General features: G+C 37.2%; 1 protein-coding gene across 1 annotated transcript in view; it reads left to right on the top strand.

Moving 5' to 3' along the window:
* The window catches only part of BRE (brain and reproductive organ-expressed (TNFRSF1A modulator)), a 170,182-nt gene that overhangs the window by 126,277 nt on the left and 20,922 nt on the right, over positions 1–22,983 (top strand). Inside the window, exons 7-10 of the mRNA XM_014950966.1 lie at positions 2,124–2,223; positions 4,220–4,290; positions 5,811–5,893; positions 21,763–21,916. Coding sequence (XP_014806452.1) covers positions 2,124–2,223; positions 4,220–4,290; positions 5,811–5,893; positions 21,763–21,916 — 408 coding nt within the window. The remainder of the gene's footprint in view (positions 1–2,123; positions 2,224–4,219; positions 4,291–5,810; positions 5,894–21,762; positions 21,917–22,983) is intronic.

The raw sequence follows: 22,983 nt of genomic DNA, 5'->3' as shown, positions 1-22,983 counted from the left end.
AACATTAAATACTGATGGGCCCAGTATGCTTTGAGTTTCCTGAGAGCAAACTACTGTTTCAAAAATGTTCCAACTTAGTAATACTCTAATAGTCACGCTTCACTGTTTTTAACATCCACAAGTAGCAAAATTATATTCCCTTGTGAGTAATTTTAGTAAGAGGGTAGCAGCGAGGAATATGAATTCTGTTTAAAGAAAAAAAATCCTGTTCAAGTATTAATTCTGCTGGAAGTTTGTTTGTTTTTTTTTTCCTTATGTAGCTGTGGTGTACTCAAGGCTTTTTTCTTTCATCATTGCATATGCAAAATCCAGACCTGCAGAACTGTTCCATGTGGTGAACAGTCTGCTGAACCCAGACTGTTTTGCCTGAGTAGCAGATTTCCATATACCTCATTACGAATTTTGTTTTTTTGATTTATGTAGGCTCTGTTTCTTCAAAGGGATGTACGATTGTAGACCTTTGTACCTACCAAAGTGATAGCTTATCAAGTAGTGAGGAAAATACAAGGGCAGGTCCTGTTGAAGAATAAGAGCCTTATTTTACAGAGAAGAAACTTCTTTCCAGCCAGTTTAATCTTTCATGGAAACAGCATGTAAACAGGAGGCCACAAAGTAATTTAGCTTTTGAAGCTTTTTAATTGTACCCAACAAGGTTGTAGATGTTTAGTGAATGACGTAAGCCACAGTGCGTAATGCAAATTCATATCCCTTTTGACTGTTAAAAGACTGTGAGAAAGATTTAGGTCAGTACTGCTAAAAGAAAGTAGCATGGACTTTAGTTGGTTCTTGCCTTATGCAACCTGATTTAAATAAAAATGCTAGATACTTCCACACCGAAGAAGCTATTACCCTCAGTAATAGCAGTCATGCTTCAGTCTTCCTTCCTGTGATAAAGGCAATTGATTAAGGTGCCTAAACGCTGGCCCAGGGTGTTGGGCCATGTTGCGTAGACTGTGCTTTTTCCAGGAAAGCTTGGAACAAGTGATCCTCGAGTTCCTTCTAACCTGGTATTGTATGATGAAATACATCTCTGAAGTTACCTTATTTCTGTGCAATCCTACCGTTCAGATTTCCAGTCTGTGCATGGGCAGAGTTAATACCTTTGTTTGTATTCTTTCTTTCTGGGGATGAACAAAATCATAGAATCAGGGAATATACTCAGAAAACAGTGTAGACTGGAGGGAACCTCTGAAGGTTATCTGGCCAAGCCCTCCTCAGAGCAGGGCCAGCTTAGATCAGGTTGCTCATGGCAGTTGTTCAGCTGAGCTTTAAGCACCTCTGAGGACAGAGATTCCCCAGCCCCTCTGGGCCTGTCTTCCAGTATTTGATTACTCTCATTGTGAAAATGCTTTTCCTAATAGCTAACCAGAACTTCCTTTGTTGCAACATGTCTGTGTTGCCTTTCATCCTGTCACTGTGCACTTCTGAGAAGATTCTGGCTCCATCTTCTCTATATTTTTCCATTAGATAATTGAAGGCATCAATATGCCTTCAATAACAATATACCTTCAACTTCACTCTTCAATATTCTCCCCTCTCCAACCTTCTCTTAAGACTGAGTTTCTTTTAGCATCCCCTGTTACATTGTGTACCTATCAATCTTTCTGGCCCACTGCCCCCTTGATCTAGTAGGTTAACATCTTGTCTTGTTTTGGGGGGGCCCAAAACTGCAGTAAATAGCATGGCTGACAAGCATCTGGCCATCTATTACTCCTCAGTCCAAATAATTTTCATTAGTCTTAGTTAGTTTGACTGAAGGTGGCAATTTGAATAATTAAGCCTCCAAGTCTTCTAACTATAACAAGTTATCTTATCTACAGTGCTCTGCATCTTATTGATGAGGGCTAAGAAATAGAACTGTTTACAACAAAAAGCTATTTCCTGAGAGAATGCTTTGCATTAGTGTTACTCTTGATTAAAGTTGTTGAATTCCAGTGGATCATGTTATAAACTGGTTTTGTAGATTATATCACTCAATACTTTTTGTATCGCCACAGCATAAAATACACTCCCTTAATCATGGCCCTCTGGAAAAGCATAAGGAAAGAGGATGCTGTAGAAATTACTTTCAAATCCCAGGGACTGTACGTGTAATGTACTGTTAAATAAACTTCTATTTCTAGTGCACTTGGAGGATCATCTGCCCTTCATATCCCAGCCTTTCCTGGTGGAGGTTGTCTTATCGACTATGTACCCCAAGTATGCCAGCTGTTAACGAACAAGGTAAGTTAGTAAAGAGAACTCAATTTTTCATTCCCTTATGTGCGTTACTGTACTGCAGTAACACCTTGTAGCATGTCCACAGACATAGTTTTTCTTCTCCCAGGTAGTCCAAACAGGGCATACTTAAGGTGAACTATATAAGGAATACCTTTTCGACAAGAGCTGAGCATTGAATGTAATGACTCTTTTAGATAAACAAGGGTGTTTGGGATCAGATCTTGGAGTGTATTTTTCTTACTGTGACATGTTATGATTTGGGATAAAATGTTATTGTATGGTACAACACTGCTTTGTAGCTTACTGTTTTGCAAGTCAATACAAATGTGTAGTTTGCATATTATTTTTTCAGTTGGAAGATATCAAAGTTCTCATACCATAGTAATCACTGTAGGTTTTGAGTGCTTTCAGTGATTTTCTTCTCAGATGTTTCATCCAAATGAACTGAATCAGCAGTCTATTTGGGTGTTTATACAGTAATAGCTACTTAAGGTTGCTGAAAAGGTTGTGTTCCAGTTAGCTTACTGTTTAAATAAAAAAAGAGTATATTATTTTGAAAGCTTCTTCTTTATTTAAGTGTAATTTTCAAAAGAAAGCTTACGAGCCAACATCTAGCAATCTGCCTATTACAGACCTCCTATTTGTATTTGTATATTATTTTTACCTTCATTTGTCCAAACAAGGAAAATAATTTTATCTTTTACAAAAAGTTTTTCAGAATGTGTTTCCATAATTATATTGGAATCTATCTTTAGAGTTGTTTTTGTTGTGGTTTTCTGTTTAAATTACTTTCTGTTTTTAAAATCTGCAAATATACAGGACTGTTTTTATCCTTTCTTGAACAAAGTCCCTTAAGCAAACTTATCATATGTTTTCCTTTTCCCAAAATAACATTTCAGATCCCACACAAAGCCTTCAAAATAATCATAGTTTTTTATAAAATGAAATAAGTCCCAATTTATAAATAGAATTTAAGAGGTACAAGATAGCTCTCAGCAGTAATCGTATGAAGGCTTTTTCAAAAAATTTAGGAAAGTGTTCGCAGCCAAGGAACTCTAGTATTACTATAGCCAAGAAAAATATTCTTCCTGTTCTTTTCATGTTTGGTGGGGGAAAAAGGCTTTTAAAATGCTAGTTTTCATTCAGGAAGGCAAGGGGCTTTACACAGGGAATCATATATGGAACCATACTGTAAGTACTTGAAGGAACCAGTTGTAAACCAGATGCTTTTCCAGCCTGACAACACGTGCATTGTTTCTGTTATGGGTCAAACTCTGTTCACACTGTTCTGCTAAGTAATCCCATTCAAATCAATAAGAAAACATACATGGTGTGAGAAGAATTTTGCCTGAAGTCTTCCAAGTTTAGCATTGTTGGATTTTGTCTGTGCCAGGATGGAAGTCTTTCAAAACCCAGAATGCCTCAGAAATTGATGCTCACAGTTGAGTAGGTGGCTCCCTGAGTCAGCACGAAACCACTGAGAGCGCTTAGTGTTAAGACGATTTTCTTGGAGGTGCAGTCTTCAGAAAACACCCAAGATCAGTTGTGAAATATTTTTTTTTCTTTTGTTTTATAACCAGAATGTTATTTTGACACTTAACCAACTGTAAGTTCAGGTAATTATGATTTGCCTATCGCAGCTTCCTGCTCAAACTTCAGTGACGCAAAGTCTCGCATTTCTTTTCTCCACTCTATCTTCTGCAGTTAAGCAGTGCTTCAATATATTGTGAAAGACTTAAGTTTCACTCACTTCTGAGTGAAGGGATTTCTTTACAAGATTTTCTGTGTGCAAGATCTGCTGGTTGTTTTAAAGGCAGTTTAGGATTCTTTGGGTAAAGTAAATGTAGGATTTTTGTACAGGCAAAGTAAATGTAGGATTCAGAACTACTACCATGTCAAACATAAATCTTCTCTAACGAGGAATATATGACAAATTGGGAGCATTGCATTTTTTTCTCTTTTTATAGCTCTGGATTTGTTTCTTTCTTTCTTTTTTAAGGTACAATATGTTATTCAGGGATACCATAAGAGAAGAGAGTATATTGCAGCTTTCCTGAGTCACTTTGGAACGTAAGTTTTCTTTTGATGCATTCTTTTCTCTAGCAGGGGGGAAAGTGTTGTTTTCTGCACATGGTCATTGGCTATGTGACTGCTATCCACTGGGTAAGATGAAATTTGGTAGTTTTTCACAGAATGATGTGCATAGATTGTCTCTCATAGCACTACTAGAATGAAGTTCAGCGTTACTTTTTGTCTCTGCCAGTTGCCAATCTGATTTTACTAGACGGTAGCAGATGATGGGAAAAGGACAGTAGGGATTTTCTCTGTGCAAGAGAAATGTGCTCATTTCTGAATAAATGACTGGAGGGGTCTTACAGTAATAGGCAGCGACTGAGGTGGGAGGATGGGGAAGTGTGTACGGTTCCAAGTCTTGCAGGAGCCAGAAACCACTGCTTGGCATGAAGGCAGGACTGGGAGACCAGCTGCTCCCACCACCGAGCAGGGTCTTGTCTTGAGAAAGAAAGGGCTGTCAGGTCGTGTTGAATTTCAAAGGTCCGTGGCCTGGCATGATGACACATTAGCTTCACAAATCAGCTAATCAGAGGTACCCTGGCACTGTGAAGGGTGGGCACTTTGAGTTCCTACCTAAATCCTGATTTGAGCGAGAGTCCAGCAGCCGATACGGTAGTGATTGCCTGGCCAGCAGTGCTTTACCTCAGTGTGAGGAGGGGGTTTCTGCTCCCGAGTGGTGATGCCAAATGGCATGGATTTTCCAGAGCCCTTCAAATCTCAGGTCTCCCAAGTTGAGGGTAGGAAGGATTGGCTTCTAGCATGCATCCAAATTTTATACAACTCTAGATAGATAACCATGGCTTGTATTGGTCATAGGAGTGGATAGAGTTGATGCCCTCTCAATCCTTATGAAAACAAGATATTTCTTTTTCTTCTGAGAAAACTACAATATAGAAATAGCCCAGGTGTGATTTTTTTTTTCACTTGCAAAGTGACTCATGAGTCCTGATACTGCTTGAGACTAAACTTTAGAGAATGCCAACTTCTGATGGATGAAATTTAATCCGTCTACTGAACAAGTCTTCTATATTTAATTTTTTATATGCTCTCATGCTTTGCTTTTATTATATATACTCTTTTGAATTTTCAAATTTAAGCTCTTCTCAGTCTGCACGTTTTCAATTTTACCCTGTCACTTACTGCAGTAATTTTAAGATTGAATAACATACAGGGAATTTGTGTGTGTAAAGTTTTTATCAATTCAGTACTGCGAATGCATTAGCAGGTCTCTTTTCATTCTCCAGTGTATTTATATAAACTGAATATGGCCTTTTTTCGAGTAAGAAACTCAAATGCCACAGCATAAATAAGAAAATTGTTAAGATTAAAACTTAAACCTAATTTTTATTTAACTATAAAATTGTAACTGTTAATAAATAAAGCAAATACTGGAAGTTTCTGAACAATCAAACAAAAAAACAATCCCTGTAATACAGAATTTACATATATATTGTTCAGTATTTGAATAAATGGTAGGTAAAAATTGTATTCATTTTTTTTGTATTTTTTGTTGATAGTGGTGTGGTGGAATATGATGCAGAAGGCTTCACAAAGCTTACTCTGTTGCTGATGTGGAAAGATTTTTGCTTCCTTGTTCACAGTGAGTAACTCTTTGCCTCAGGCATAAATGTCTATCCTCTTGAAGATACAAGTTCAAAAGGGAAAAAATACAATTACCGGAAACAATTTAAATGTTTTAGCTATTTTTATCCAGTGCTTAATGTATTTTTGATGTGGCCATGACACTTTGAAAACACAGAATCCTGATTGAAGTTGGAAAAGGAGAGAAATCCACATGGATAGTGTACTGCCTGCCTTACAGAACACCAAAAGTGTCCTGGGAAAGTTTTTTGGTAATAACACAGTTGTAATTCATCCTTTCAAAAGTGTCAATAACAAGGACCAATGCTGTATATAACCTGGGAATACCTAAAATCTTATGTAATTGTCAGGAATTAATGCATTGATAGGGATAGTAAAGACACTTTGTGTCTTTACTTTTTGTGTAGGGAAAATATGTTGAATGAGAAATAATACTACACTGCCATTAGGAGCCAAAAGTTATTCCTAGACTGAAACTGCATGAGCACAACTAGCAGTTTGCTACAATAAGTAGCTAGATTTGCTGTCATTTGAAATTTTTAAATTGAGATTATATTACTTTCAAAAAGACATTCTTAAATATATAGGAATTACTGCATTTAGAAATGAGTAAGCTTGACTCTGTTACTACCTTACACTTCTTAACTTCAGTAGCATTATTTTTATTTTCCCTATGGTCAGAGGAATTTCACAGGTATCAAAGATATTTTTGTCTGCAAAAATTCAATTATATTGCCCTTTATTTTTGATTGCTACACTTCTCATCTTTAAAATAATTATAATCCAATCTGGGCAGCTGCAAGGTTGGTGTCTGCTAGCACCATAGCACTGGAATATTTCAGATTACCTCATTGTTGATTGTGGGCTAGCTTTTCATGTGGAAAGCTAATGATGTCAAAATGACATCATATTAAAGCAAGAAATGGGGATTGCCATTGTTCAGAGAAGTCCTTCACCCTGTCTTGTATTGGAGATCATAAAAAATGGTCTCACTGATCCCTTTCTCTTTATCACTGAAGATTTTCAGACAGTAATGACTGTAAGAGCTCTAGAAAACTCGAACTTGAAATTAGAAAACTCCATCACATTAATATCATTTATGTTGTGGAAAAAAGAAAGAAAACTGATCTATTTTGAAAAATTGTCCTTGTTATATCTTTCCTTACTCTTCAACTACAATTGAGAATTGGTCACCGGGGGATTGCCTTCTATGAGATGTTCCTTCTTTATGTACAACCTTCTTGAAGATTTCCTTCCTTTCTTACTCCCCAATATGTTTGGCTTAATTTTATCATTGTTAAAATTCCTGTGGATTTTATTGTTACCATGGGATAATATAACGTAATAGATGTTGAAGCAGTTAGATTTCAGAGGAATCAAAATTCAAATTTCTGTTAAATAACAGAGTAGGTTTTAACTGTGTAATATTCACAGCGCTCAATTTAACTGGCACGAAAGCTACAATTATAACTGAATAGTTTATCACTATGTATTAACCCTGTGGCCTTAGAAATCATACAGTGGCTTAGCTGTGTAAGCCATTGCATCACCCGCTTGTTGAACAATCCATTGCAAAAACATTTATGTTCCATGCACTGAAGGATATTGCAATGAAAGGACCGAAACCTGCACTTCATTTCCTGAGTGAAGTAATGTAGACTTTCATCTCTTAACCACTGACATAACTATGTATATTATGGTTGAATATTTAGCAAGCGTCTAATAAAATGTCTGGGACAGATAGCCATAAGTTCAAAACTGTTCTACTTTATATATTTACTATAGTATGCAGAGAAAGCATTCAGAGGAGAATAAATAGGTCAGTATACAGCAAGCACCATGGCAAATCAAATGGGAGGAACCATAGTAAATCTTACTGGCATCTCAATTTTGGTTAAAATTTTTAGGTTTAATTGAGGTTGGGAGATGTATAAACCCTAACATGAGTTGTATTTCCTTTAAAAAATGCATTAGAGATTTCAAAAATAACTTTGGGGTCTTTTTGCAACTGTTTGCATTAAGAGTTACAAACTTGTTTGGAAACTATGAAGCAAAACACATTAGAAGTAAAGTGAAATTACTCAGAATAGTTTTATTGAGTAAACTGAATTAAAGATAAGAGGAGAGAAATGGCAAAGTAATTCTGGATTGCTGGAGCCCAATAACCTGAGAACAATTTCAATTGCTAAAAAAATAATATTTGTGCAGTAGTTACAGAATGAAGAGCAAAGTCTTCCCACTCTCCCTTAAAACACAGAAGAGCTACCTAATTGCAAACTTAATCATTAGTTTAATGTAGCTGCTGAAGTTATTATATTAGATCAAAGAGCAGTCAGAGGAACTGTTGCTTTAGTGGTTTAGTTCTAAAAATTGATCAAGTGCTTTCAAATATATGACAGAAGAAATAAACATTCAGAGAAGTTCATGTATACGCATGGAAGAGGAAATCGTTAATCAGGCTTAGTGCTTTTCATATTGATACTGTTTATGAGTGACTCTCAGTACGAAGCTTTGTAAGTAAACTTCAATATACTCCTGATTTCTTGCTCTTCTTATTTATAAATCAGCTAGATATTAGTTTTTGGAGAAATATTTCTTCATGGTTTTGTTCCTGGATACATTCTGTGCATTTATACCATATATAAATACAAGCAGTAGTTATATTATCTGTGCACAGTTAAGAATTATGCCTTATTGGTGTGGACATAAGAATAGGACTCCAAAGCAACCTGTATATAGGCTTTTCACTATTAGTTTCTATCTTAGGAGATTTTTAGGTTATCAGCATAAAGGAGATTGACAGAAGTTGGGCCGTTTGCAACAGCAAATGAAACACTGCTTGTGTTAGTGGTTATTTGTTTAAGACCACTTGAAAAGGACATATATTTAACTAAAAAGGTTTTGTGTCATGGAACAATATTTCGGGGGATGGAGAATGTTGGAAGCTGCCAGCGTTTGTATCTTAAGTTTCTATGGGACCTTAGACTTAGGTGAAGTTGGTGGGAACACTTGCTGCTGCTGACCTTGGCTAACTGTAAGGGATTTCAGCTTCTGTGTTGGGTAATACCACTGATCCAGGAGATCCAAAGTGCTGGTCATGTAAAGGCTAAAGTTTAATTAACAAACCTTCTTGCTATGCGGGTGCCAACTGAAGTAGCTTTTTGTCCATCCTCTGACCTATCTGTTCAGTTATGCAGTTACCTCTGTCAGAGAATGGATCAGAAATAGACAGCATCTCAGCAAGAAGGAGGTTTTTACACAAGAGAGAGAAGCAAGCAAGGAGCCTAGAGCATTAATTGGGTCATAGGAGGTTGTATCTATGAGTATCAGGCTTGGGGCAGACACCTGCTTCTGGATTCAGGGCTTTTTTGCTGGAAGTCATCAATGATGCTTTCCTGTTTGGATATTGCTATCTGCAGCCACTCGTTAGCAGAGCGATGTGTGCCAATGCCGTCAGTTTACGTGGGTTGAATTGATGGCCTGAGCTAAACAACTGGGGTTCACTCACGTAAACCTCTTTCGGATCTGGATTAGCACATCTGTCCACAGCCTCAGAAGGCAGCTTGGAAAATAAAGACACAAACAAAGAATTTTTGGTAGCCATGTTTGTCAGATGAGGCTTGGGAGGAAGGGAAAAAAAAATAGGACATTTGAGGAAAGAGCATTAGTAGCTGGGAAGACAAGTTTACACTTCTGTGCAAAGAAAGTGCAGTTTATTCCAGTAGGTTTCAGAGAAAGAGGACTGTGTGCCCACTCACTGTAAATAAACAAAATGGCTATGAAGAAGTAATTTGTTTTATCAGTCCCCTTTACAGCAGAAATAACTCATTAGACTTCAGACACTGTTTTGATCACTCAGTAGAGCGACAATAATCTGTAGAATTCAGGTAAGTGTTAATTTTTGAGGCACCTGGTGTAGTTTAAGATATTACCTGCCCCTTAAAGGAGATTGCCCCACCTCTGGAAAGTAAACAGAACAGAGCTAAAGAGCGTTCGTCAGCCTCTTCGTCTATTCCTCCTGCAGCTGTTTAAATAAACAAGTTAGACTTTGTGGTAGTAAATGGCTAGCAAGGAGGTTTGGTAAAGGCTTAAATGGAAGATTTTTCCTGGATGAATGTGTGTCTGATCACTTAGTGTTTAATGTTTGGGTTTAGGAGAGCTTCTGTGAGAAGGCAAAAGTATTTTCTTTCATCTAAGGTTGTAGTTATTGTTCTTTTTGAAATCGCTTCTGCAGATTCCTGTTTGAAAAATCACATGCATACCACAGTAACTCCACAGTCACTGAGGTAATAAAAATGTGTAAGAAATATTTGGTTTATCTGAGCAATTTAGAACCCAGAACATGAGACTGTTTCATGTAAACATTTCTGTCAGTATTTCAGTAAACCTGTATCTGCCCCTAGTTTTGGCCATAGAGCCCTCTGTTATATAGGACCTATAGATCTTGTTAAATGTAAACATGAGGTGTTTGTTGTTTTGATACAGTATTTAATGCGGTTGGAATATGCTCAATGGCTCCTGTGTGTTACTGGGGTATGAATAACCAGTTGAGTGGGTTGGTAGTTTTAGAGATATTTTTTTCTATTCTCTGTTGTGGAAGACTTGCTCACATACTTTTTGGAAAGTGAAAAGAAGATAGACTTCGAAAGCTGCTCTTCTTTATCAGTATCAGAGTCTTGCAGTCATGTCAATTAACACTTAAAATTCCAGGATAAACATCCTAGGTGGAAATTAAGATTGCATTGGCTCTACTTCTTCAGGGAAGTTAGTCTGGTTATGAAAGAGAAGTCTCTTCAAGAAAAATACGGGAAAACGAAAAAACAAACTGTTGTCTGCCCAAGACATTTCCTAAAAAAAGGCCAAGTGTTGAGTGAAATTTTTACATTAAATTGCTTCTGTGAGCTTTTATCTAATGAGGTGTTTTGACTTCCTTACATAGTACTTTTATTTTACTCTTCTCATTGTTCTTTTAGTGAAAATGGGAACTTGTGACTGTGAAAACTAAGGGAGAAGGTAAAAGAGAAAGATGACAGTGTGAATAACAGGGTATAGGAGAATGAAGTGATGTCTGGTAGTGTCAGGAAAGTAAGACAATTCAGCAGAAATGTCAAGCATAATAAAATAAATATTGCAGGAGTCAAGTATGAGAAGTTCAATGCCGATCAAAAAAGTCTGCAAAGATTGTACAGGGATGTAATTTCTTTCTTAAATGAGAAACCGAAGATTAACAAAGCCCCAGTGATGTAAAACTGGCTGGCAGAAGTCAGAAGCCATTTGGATCTTACACTGGGGAGTAATTTTTTGACTGTTCAGTAAGCAGATAAGTGTCTCTGATGAGGTGGTCTTTTCCTCTGACTCTCTCAGTGCTTTTACTCAGTTCCTTGTATTTCTTTGAGTCTGGTCTTGAAAGTTCCTGAGTGCGTGTGGTTCTGCCGACAGCAAAATATACCCTGAGCAGTTCAAAACTTTATACATTGTTTTAATCACCACAAAACAAAGTATTCTGTGGCATTTCCTCTCTAGTGAGGTGCATATCACTGAACTGGAGTCAATGGAAGCTGCAGAGAAGGCTGCAGTGCTGCTGATCAGGCAGTGTGATGGAGAAGTAGCCTGAGTCACTGGCACACAGTTCTGCACTTAACTAGGCATAAGCAGGGACTAATCCCAGGACCAAATTGCAGCATTTGGAAAATTAATTAGCCTTTTGCTGATCATTTTTCTTCCTTGTATATTTTTCCTCTTGTTTCTAAGGGATGCTGCCAACTAGATTTAGTTTGAAATTTGTATTGAAAGGTGATAATTTAATTTTCGTCATTAAGAGCATGTTAAGCATTGTGTTCCTTTGTTTCCATCCTGGGTATTTACTTGTACGTGAACTGAATAAGATTTTCCATGTCTAGGTATTCATAATGGATGCAAGTGAACCTGAAAACAGAGGTTTTCTTTTCCTTTTTTTCCTGTTTCTGTGTGTTTATTTTGTAATCACGTCACTCACTATAAACTAGTTTTAGATTCATAATTATAATTCTGCTTAAAAATGGAGAATAGACACAAGACATTTCATAAAACTTGGTGTGAACAGCAACGAACTGGAAACAACTGTTGTGATAAGAATTAGGTTTTATGAGTATTTTATGATGGCCTGACAGGGGTGGACTGGCAAAATATTTTTAAGTGTCACTTTGCTGTGGATGTTAGTTACCTTTTTAATTTCTGAGAAACACATGTATTTTCTATACCTTTAAAACTGTAGTATATTGCTGTAGACATTAATTGATGTTCTTCCAGGAACTATGAGCACTTTAACAAATGGTCTGCAATGGTCTCTAATAACTTCTTATAAAATCACACTTTTCAGAAAAGTGAACTGTTGCTTTTTCTTATCTAATAGAGTACAACTTCTGTGTGCCCGAGTATAGGACAGATAACTAATAAATTCTTAGAAAAGATGCCTGAGATAGAGAAGTGCTATGATCCTATTTTATCCAATCAGGTCTTGAAAAAAGTAATTAGATCACAAAAAGTCATTGACAGAGTTGAGACTTGTGTACTGATTGTGATACTTTTTCTTCTTACTTGTGTGTATGTCTTGTGTCTACACATTCTGATGTTGTCTCACGTGGCATTCACAGATTGGTTTTCTCTAAAATGAGAACTATGTTAGAGGCGTGAGATACAGTAAGTTGAAAATTGCTCATAGTAGCAAGTAGAAAGCAAATATTTTGTTTTCAGTCTGGAAAGGAGACTATGAGCGAGCATGGGTTTCACGTGGATCAGTCCTGGGTTTGATACCAGGCAATGCGTTCAGATACAGAACATCAGAGGATTATTAGAGATATGAAATTTCTAGAAATAAGAGCTGCATAAAGAAAATAAAGATTTTCTGAATCTTTCTTCCATATCCCTTTCCTTTTTCTATCCGATGGCAATTACATTGTCGGCAAAGTAAACTTTTTCTAAGAATCCATATGTGACACAGCAATGGCACACAAAGGCAACTGCTGCATGCATTTTATGAAATAGATATATATAATTTATTTTTGAATATTAAGAAATACTCCTTGGTTTAGAGATGGAACTGGTCATAAAGATACTTCAATATTTAAATGGGGGAAGGAGGTAGTGCTTAAACTGCTTTTCTGTCTCCTTTGTCACCAGTTCCCCTGCCACGTTCAGCAGTAGTCCTACATTTTCCCTAGCCTTCCTTTTGCTCTTGCTGTTCCTGTAGCAACCCATCCTGTTGTTCTTAACTCCTTTTGCCAGATTCAACTCCAAGTGAGCTTTGATATTCCTAACCCAATCTCTGCATGCTCAGAGAGTATCCACATCTCATGTGCTTACTTTTCATGTATGAGTTCTGTCAGGCTGTCCTTGTTCATCCATGTAGGCCTCCTGCTACTATTGGTTGACTTTGTTCTTGTTAAGGTGGAACATTCTTGAGCTTGGAGGAGGTCATCATGACCCCTCTTCTCTCCAGGATCATTATTCCATAGGATTCTTCCATGGGACGAGCAAGATCCCTGAATGGCCCAAAGTATGCTCCCTGAAGCTTAGAGCTGTGATCCTGCTATTTGTCTTCATCCTCAAATGGAGTATTCACAACAGAGCACCAAAACCAACTTATAGTCTAGAAAACATGGCTTAAAAGGGTATGTTCAACAAACTGTTTCTTTAGGTCTTGAAAGAACACTGGAGAGGTAAGCCTTTAGAAGTGTGAAAGGTGTTTTCAAGGGCAAAAGTGATAAATTGTAATGTTCAGGACTGGGAAGAAGCAGTGGGCCTATGCTGCAGTAAATTTCAGTTTAGCTTCCGAAATTTTTGGTGAGGCTTACTTGGCTGGTTGGGTCAAACAGGGTTGCACTGCGTTGTTATTTGAAAGCTGTAAGCCTGCATGGAGTGGAGCTTGAAAGAACAGGGTAGTGTGTGTGCCAGCAAAGGGTCCTCTTGACCTGCAGGATAATGTCACGCTGATCACAGATGAGAATGAAATAAATCAGTTTCCTTTCAAATCCCAGACAGCATTTATAACAGGAAAAATAATTTATTTGCAAGCCTCATAAGCTTAATAAAGTATCAGTGAGAGAAGACAATGGTTTTGCACAGCTGCTTTTCGGGTAAAAACATGCTTTAAAAGTCTTCCTGTCATGTTGGGAAGTAATGTAGAACTTCTCAGCATTTTGCAGTGTGTGTCTGAATTGGGAAAGCAGAGGAAGAGTTTTCACCATTTCTCCACCAGTAACATGGAACGGTCACCAGCTTGTGCCAAGAAGGGCACAGCTTGCTTTTTACGCCCATAACAACTGCAACTGTATTTAAAGTATAAGCTTCAAGCAATTCAGATGGAGAAGAAGAAGCTTTTAGTAGCATCAATCTCATCAGCACTTAGAGAAGTTACTATAGAAACTGTTACAGCAGAAACAATAAAAGGAAATAAAAACGGAAGGGGGAGGGAATGAAGATCTTTGAGAATTTGAAGTAAAAATAAAGCTAAATAGATGTCACTAGCTGAAGCTAGTGAGGTAAAAATAAAAAGCCTTTCTCTTAATTAAAATAATCACGGTTACAGTCATTAGAGAAAGAAAAGACCTGGGAGGCCATTACATCATTTCTTTGGGCTCAATGTAGGATTATGAGGTATTCTATGGGATATTTTTAGGAGGTAGTCCGGTCTTGCTGTAAAGGTCCAAAAGATTATGAGTTAGTTGAGGTGGGTGATGGTACTCCAAAGCAAGAAGGCATTATAAAGCAGTTTTTGGATTAAGTTACATCATTTTTTTTATGGTCTTTTACCACATAGCTGGAAACTGCTTGAAGAGTACCCTGATTTGATCTGTTACTTAGTTCCTCTATAAGACTAAACAAAGAATTACGGATACTCTGTCTGCAGCACATGTCTGTAACCCAAGGTATTTAAACTATTTTTGTCACATTTTTTTTAAAATGCTGTTTTTATATGAAGGAGGGGCTACTTAAAAGGAAAGATGCAGGCTATGATAAAGACATGGGATGTTTTTACAACTGTATCAACTGGTATGTTGAAAGAAAATTCAAAAAAATAGTAATCATAAATCTGGTTGCCACTGGTGCCTGGACTATATTGTAGTTCCCATTGTCAGTGGAAGGAGAACCACAAGATAGATACAGTAGTGTCATGCCATCCTCTTCAAATACTTTAAAGAAAAAACAAGAAACCAAACCAAATAAAACTAACTTATCTTCCATTGATTAATATTGTACATTTAGTTGACATATAACTGATGCAGCTAAGGAAAAACATAGTTGACTTTTTTATTAGTACTTGTATTTTCATAGCATTTCTTTATTTTGTATATGTTACCTTACTCATTGACTATGTTAAGTGTTGACTTTGCCGATGGGGTAGGTATTTCCTATAGCAAGGGCAGACTTAATTATTTCAAAACCAGTTGTGATTACCAACACACCCAAAATGCCATAAGTGTCTCAGCTAAAATTCCACAAACAGCTTTTCATTTCACATTTGAAATTTTGAAATGTTGATTTCAAAATAGCATCTTCCTGCAAAGAACTTGTTTTTCTTCAGAAGGGATGTTAGCCCTAATAATGTTTAACAACTTCAGATTCCTATGACTGTGCTCTGTTAACCTGAAATCCCCCACTAATGCCATTGATATGTTATTTGTCATCCTTGCTCTCTCATTCTTGCAAGACTACGTCATCCCACATGAATGCAGGATAGTTGTGGCATTTTGTAATTCTGTGTGTTTTGAGCCAAATTCGCCCTTTCATTTTTTGCCAGCAGAACATAGGCTAAAGGCCTTCAGGACACAAGAGTCAAGGATATATGATTCCTGAAAGGCCTTCTGTACCAAAATTTCTGTGTAAAAACCAAAAGTAGCTGTTTTCCCTTGAAGTTAAGTTAAAATTTTTCACCTATTGTACAGGCTGTCCGGAACAGCTTTCCCATAGGAAAAGTCATGTCAGAAAATCCACTAGATTTTTTCTTTTTAAAGTTGAGCTTGATAGCTGTGTAAGAAGCATTATATAATAGAGTATCTGTGTTACCACCAAGTTGCTTTGGGACCCACATGGGTCTCCTCCACATTAACACATCATAAAAACTAGAGAGCTCTGAGTTCAAGGAACTTTCCAGTTTGAGGCAGTGCATTCAAATCCACAAGTTGTTTTTCCCAGCAGTTGCAAATAAAGGCAGAGAGAATGTGAAATTTAGTGAACCAAAAAAAGAACTAGCAAAAAGATGATGAATATATACTAACAAGAGACAGTTCTGGAGCCTGGAATTTGTATTTCCTGTTTCCATTACTTACTTCATCAGAAGTACTTGAATGCAGAGGCAGTCTCTAGCCAAAGTTGGATGATAAGTAAGCAGTGAGTCAGGGGATTTCGGGAAGAGAACAGATAGTATCAGGCTAGGATTTTTCAGTGTTCTCTGGAGATTAGCGTTTGGCACATGTTTCCTGTAGCCTTCTTGTTTTTTTTCTGGTGAACCTTTCACATGTCCGGTAATCGTGATTCTGAAGTTCCTACTATGGCAGTCAACGTTGGAAGGTGTTGAGTTTGGCTATATAAAGTATTATCTACTATTAATACTTAGAAGAATTGGGTCCCACAGGTTGGCACTCAGCATCAGTAGACAGGTTGACTGTCCTTTCCTTGTTCCTTCATTGCCAGTCTAGGTTCCATAAATAGCCTCTCAACTCATGAAGGTGCTGTGAAACAATTTTTGAAATATTTTATATAGCTATCATCATCTCTTCTGATAATGAGAATCATCACATTGAAAAGCTCTTACAGAAATGAATAGATATTTAATCAGAGCAAGACTTCAGTATTCTGCAGTAAATAAATGCAGAGCACTAGATGTCAGATGGGGCTGTCAGATGGGGCAAACTGGAACAGTGTCTTCTTTGGCCAGCTCTGTCCAGCCTGGAAACTGAACTGGAAATAATACGGTGTTATCTTGTGTTTGAAGGGCTGCTCCATAAAGCAAGCAGAGATTGAATTAAGGTTGTGCAGGCCATGAAATCTTGCAGAAGTAGAAATCTCAACAGTAAAATATCCGGATCAGTCAGTGTTTATGAGTGCAAAACAGATTACAGGTGCAATAAACTGCAGCAGAATCAAGCATCCTGAAGGTTAATAAGATAACCAGTATAGTAGCATCCAAGCATTAAAACGGTGTGTAACATTCAGTGAGTAAACGTGGACTTCAGTGAAAAGAAGTATCTAAATTTATCCAGTGCCGTACAAAGGGTGAAAAAACCTTTTCTGTAGAACAGGGAAACAGTATATAGAAAATTTTCAAAATAGTACCATCTAAGTACTTAGAAATATTTGTATGGTCAGCATGAATTTCAGGCAGGGTTTTGTTTTCCCTTCTCTTCTCTCCAGTGCTTAAAGGCGGGGAGGGGAGGACTGTGGTAAACCTGCCTTTTTCTTCTGAGCATTTTTCTGTCAGAAAACCTACAGCAGCACCAGTACTTGCTTTTGCCAAGACATCCCTTCCACATTTCATACTCCGTTTAAAAATCTATAAAATGAGATGCTAAACATATTAAAATTAATAAGGCTATTCAAATCAACTCTGTAGTTGTTGACATAAGCTTAATAAACTAGGTAACCTGTTGCACATCTCAGGTGGTCATCCTTTGAGAAAATGAACAATTCAACCTTGCTGATTCATTGCAGTTTTTTAGTTATTAAAGAATCAGGATATTTGCTTTAAGATAACTATGTTTTGAATATACGTATGCATTAAATGCTAACTAAGTCAAGAGAAGCAAATTTGTGTGCTACTTCTCGATAGTTTCTTACGTTTCAACTATTTATAAACTGTAATTAAGTTTCTTTGCAGCATGACTCATTCTCAACAAGCAAATCTATTTTCTTTTGCTTTCTTATGAACTGTGTGGGAAAATTAGGGTTCAATCACTGAAGAATTTACTCAATGCTTAATTACCCAAAACAGCCCTCCAAGGTTCTGCTCATGTAGAGCTTTCATAAAGACGTGATTTTCCCCACACTATGGCTTTCTAAAACTTGACTTTTAAAAAATGGTCTGTAAACTGTAACATAGGAGAAAGCAGTGTTTTACTATAGCATTGGCTTCTTTCTCCAGTCTGTGTCTTTGAGCTCCTCTTATGTTAACAGTGTGATGCTTTGGAAAGCCAAAGTAAGAAATCATCAGGATTAAATTACTTTGAGCATGGAACTGAATTAGAAAGCTTTACTTTCCTGAATGAGCTAATTGTTTAAATTTTCCAAAGGAAATGTTTCTATTTCTGTGAGAGAAGTGGTAAATGGGACTTCCTCTGACATAATTTTCATTTTAAATCTGAGTTTGACAGCAAGATTTCTACCTTCATAACCAAATATTACTGCTTAACTGCATGACTTGTATAAGCTTGCTAGTTGAAGTGACTCACTTACGTAGATGAAGTTATTTTTAGGGAGATAATTTGCGCTGCTTAGAAGAGAGGAAAAAAGGGAGAGAGAGTCCTACTAAGAGCTAGATCCCTCATTATAGTTTACAGAGCTCGTGAACCCAGCATCCAAGCAAAAGATGACTAAGCAAGGGGTCTATTGGTACTTTCAGGAATTTACAGACATGAGTCATCTGCTTATTTTCTGCAGACATATCACCAGGGTACTTTGTGAGTCAGCTGTTATTTGGAAATAGTACTTGTATTCAGCAGGAATATGTTTTTGTAGTTCTTAGGTAACTAGCATGCCAAACCAAAGTGTGCTTTTATAGTTTGCCTGGTTCAGGTGTTGATTTACAAAAGCAGTGCGTTGTTTTTAAGTGTGATGCATTTTTCATGACAAAGTGTAAACGTTGTCTGGGGTGTAATTATGATAACGCTTACCTTTGCCACCTTATGTGTCGCATAAAGGCAGACCTGATTTTGTATTAATGCACAGATGGAGAGTCAGATTGCCTATACAACCAGGTAAAAAGAAAAATTTCTTTATCGACCTGAGTGACTATGAGCAGAATTTGCCCTTTTATCTTCAAAGCACCTTGCTAGCATTGATTACCAATGGTATTTGCTTATTTTTCATGTGTGATAAAATGTTTCACCCCAAATCTGAGTGTTCTCTGCATTCACAATGTCAATGGAGGGGCATCTACTGCAACGGAAGTGAGTTCTTGCCTTCCCTTCCTACTGCTGAAATAATAGCTGGCTACCTTGAGATATGTATAACACTTTACAACTCAAGGCTGTTTCCTGTTTACTGGTCTTTTAGGTGTGGTTGTGTTCCAGAATTAGGGACAGGTTTTTTCACTTGGTCTGGGCTCGTCTCGCACCTTGTATTAAGGAAATGGTAGGGTTAGAAAAATGAGAGTTTGGCGATTTTAGGCCAAGAGTAGTGTTAGAAATCAAAGGCAGGTCAAATTTTTCAAAACTCTGCTTGCAGTGCAGGCTGATATTGCTGTTGGCCAGATGTGGGATGCACAATTTTAGATCTAATTTTATTATCTGATTTAACAGTTTATAATGTAAGTAATTCCTGAAAATTCCTATACAGGTTTTGGTTAATAAAAGAAGAAAATGTTCTCTGTTGTATTTTGGTGGTACCTTTCCTGGAAAAATATTTTTATAAAGGAAAGGCTTCTCATAACAAATGGAAGCACCTCTGTAGTGATAACAATGTCTTGATTATCCATTTAAACAGTTTTTGTAGTGCTAGATACTTTCTCTTAAGTGCAAACTTTCTGTTTTAGGTAGCAGGAAGAAAACTCTTGCTGCTTGCCCCCCGTTATGTAGACAGAGGTATTCAAAGGAAAGTTAATGAAAGACAGAAATTCTCAAGTACAAAGCTAAATATAAGGACTGAACTGTTACTCAAGTGTTTTGCTAAAGTTTGTTATTCCTTTCACACTGATAAAATACACAAGTATACAGAGTAATTTTCCTTTAAGGAGCTGGTACTTAAGAAGGAAAAAGATGCACAAGAGGAACAGAGTTTAAGCACTCAGAGCTGAAGAAATATATTAATAGCATTAAAACGGGGAACCTTGCTCCTTGCTTTCCACGGTGAAGTCCTTCAGAGGCTGCGGCACACACAGGCCATTTGGAAGGGGAGGAGACAGCTTGCTTGCTGATAAATACACCAATGTTTTTCAGGGTTATTATTTGATAATCACGTTATAAAGAGGAATTTGACGGAGCAATCTTTGAGTCTAACCTTCGTTACAGCGGTGATCAGCCCTCAAATTAGCAGAACTCTGCCCATGTCATTACCGCTTAAATATCTGCTGGAAGCTGCTGCGTGAGCTGAGTCACCAGGACTCTGGGAGTTATCACGTGTGGCTCAGACACTGGGTCATGAACTGAGCAAACGCTGTCGTCCACAGTGATTAGTTGTATTTTGAGACTACAGCTGGAATATCACATTCAGTGGTGTGTCCTTCGTGGCTACAAACAGTTTCACTCTTAGAGCTCGAAGGGTAATTTAAGGAAAAGGGAGCAATGGTTTGGCTGATGCACATCCAAGTATTCAGACATGATTAGAAAAACTGAAAAATGAAGGAACTAGCAGGATGATAGCATGGCATTCAGAATAATAAAACCTCTCTTACAGTAATATCTCAGTGTTTGAGCAGAGATTTCAAAGAAAGTGCTGGAATCTCTGCTCCATGAAATTTTTAAAAGTAGAAAATAGTGCATTACAAAGTGTACTGAAGGGGAAATCCTATTCTGCCTGAGGATGGGTTCAGTCCTGTATCGTTCCTTTCCCTCTCTTCAAATTCTGTTAGTAGTGATTTTGCCAGCTGCTTTGGTTCCTACTTCAGCTACTACAACCTGTTTATTAACTTAGGAGTCTTTCCTTCCCCTTAAAAAGGACTGTAAAGTGACAAATAGAGAATACTGAGAACCCAGGCTTGTATGAATGAAGTATAATCTTATCAATTTATTTTACTCGTTGCTACACCAATAGGAATTTTTTTTAATTATTCATTAGCAATTCAAGTAAATAATTCAAACCTGTTGTCATAACTCAATTTAAGTACAGATTTCTGAAGCTTCCTGAAATGAAAAGTAGACCAAGGAAATCTAAACTATAAATTTAGCAATGAAAAAGTTAAATTAAAAACCAGTTTCTGACAATGTTATTAACTGTTGTAGACTATTTTCTTGTTTTGCCAGACCTAGCTGATCATGAGACAGTGATAAGTAAAGGGAACTAAGAGGTTCTGATTTTTATTTTTAGTGAGATATTTTGGGTATTAATGACTTTGCAGTGTGTTTTTGGTTTTGTGGGGATTTTTTGGTTTTTGGTCTAACAGATGACAGCAAGTTGAGATCTTTTCCAGCTCATGTGACTGAATCTGTCTACGTGCTTTATCAAATCATTTAGCCACTTCAAGTCTCAGACAGCTATAAAATTAAATGATAATGCTTTTTATGTCCATGAGTGCACTAAAATGAATTGGCTAAAACAGATAAAGAGAAATTTGTTTCTTGGATGGAAAGCATAATCAGAATGTATTTTGTGAATTTTTGAAAGGGAAATTTTCACTCAAAAGAAAAATATTGCATTATTTTTCCTATAACAAAATAACATTTGAATTTAATAAACTACATGTAAAATTTATGATTAACAGATAAATACACTAGCTAAACATTTTTTTAATTATTTACTTAACAAAAATGCTTCCATAAAGCAAACTGTCCCATACAGCAATATGTTGGAATCATTATCTGTAAGAAATACAGAAATATATTTTGAAGTAATCATCAATTTCTCCTTTTCTGTCACATTTGAATCAATAGAAAGACATTATATATTCCCAGTAAAAGAAAGGAAAAATGCAAAGGTATATTTTAATGACTTTTTAAATTTTTCTACTTTTCATTTCAGTTGACCTACCCCTCTACTTTCCTCGAGACCAACCAACCCTAACCTTTCAGTCCGTCTACCACTTCACTAACAGTGGCCAGCTGTACTCCCAGGCCCAGAAGAATTACCCTTACAGTCCCCGCTGGGATGGCAATGAAATGGCCAAGAGAGCAAAGTAAGTGGGATTGCTGTTTCCTCCTAAATATTCCATTTGTTACATGGTCATCAGTCGGTAGAAATTTCATGGAGTTAACTGTATATTTCCAGCGTTATAGAAGCTGAACCTCTTTTTGTTCTCATATAGTCCTAGCGTTCCCATATATGAGTGTAGACAGATACTTTATTAATTATGCTTATTTACATAAGTGCCAGAGGAGTGATCAAAAGCAGACTCTTTCCGCTAGGCATTGTACGGGCACAGAGCAGTGGCAGTCTTTGCTCCAGAGAGCTTCCAATCTCAGTAGACAAGGTAGCCCCCAGCAGGAGTCATCTGCATGGTAGCAGTCAGTCCAGGTTAACCCCATGGTTTTGTGTTGGCGTCAGGGGTACCCTGAAGGGAAGCCTGTGAGATGCAGAGAGCAAGGAAGAAAAACCTGAAAGATAAGGAATCAGGCTGTAATAAAGAGGCACGGAAGAACAGGAAGAGATAGAGCAATCCACCAATCTGGCATAGGAGGCAGTCCTATCAGAACTTGAGAAAATTATCTGAAAGTCTGAATATACATATATTTATTTAACTTTTTTTTACCTGCTTTTTCTGTTGTGTAGAAATAGAAAATCTCTGACCGTTTCCTCTGCAGTTTTTCTGCAAGCCCTCATTTCAGTCTGGGGAAACACCACTTCAGGCCAAGCATCCCCTTTAGTTAGAGATGGCAGGACAGCCTTCCCAGAGTGGGTCTGTTGTGTGGGCAGTGGTGCCCCTTTTGTGTACTAGATATTGTCCTTGTCTTCTAATGAAGTAAAACAGATTTTATGTGAATGGAGCGATACGGGCAACGGCCTTGCTGCAGTATTTCAATTTTGGAAAGTGTGAAAATCTTAGAACAGCAACAGATTTAAGCAGACTGTTTATCAGTTGCTCAGCACGTAAAGGCATCAAGCTGCATAAATAATAAGGCATATTGGAATGAATGTTTTGAATGACAATCAGAAGATTAAATTAATTTAGCAAAGATGCGTAAATAAGAGTCAAATGAAAATAGTTCAAGCTGAGTAAATCAAATGAATGGCATGGTCAGAGAC

This window comes from Calidris pugnax, unplaced genomic scaffold (assembly GCF_001431845.1).
Source record: "Calidris pugnax isolate Ruff unplaced genomic scaffold, ASM143184v1 scaffold24, whole genome shotgun sequence".
In the NCBI taxonomy this organism is placed as follows: domain Eukaryota; kingdom Metazoa; phylum Chordata; class Aves; order Charadriiformes; family Scolopacidae; genus Calidris; species Calidris pugnax.
Note: the sequence above shows the minus strand (reverse complement) of the source record. Positions and strands in the feature narration are given on the sequence as shown.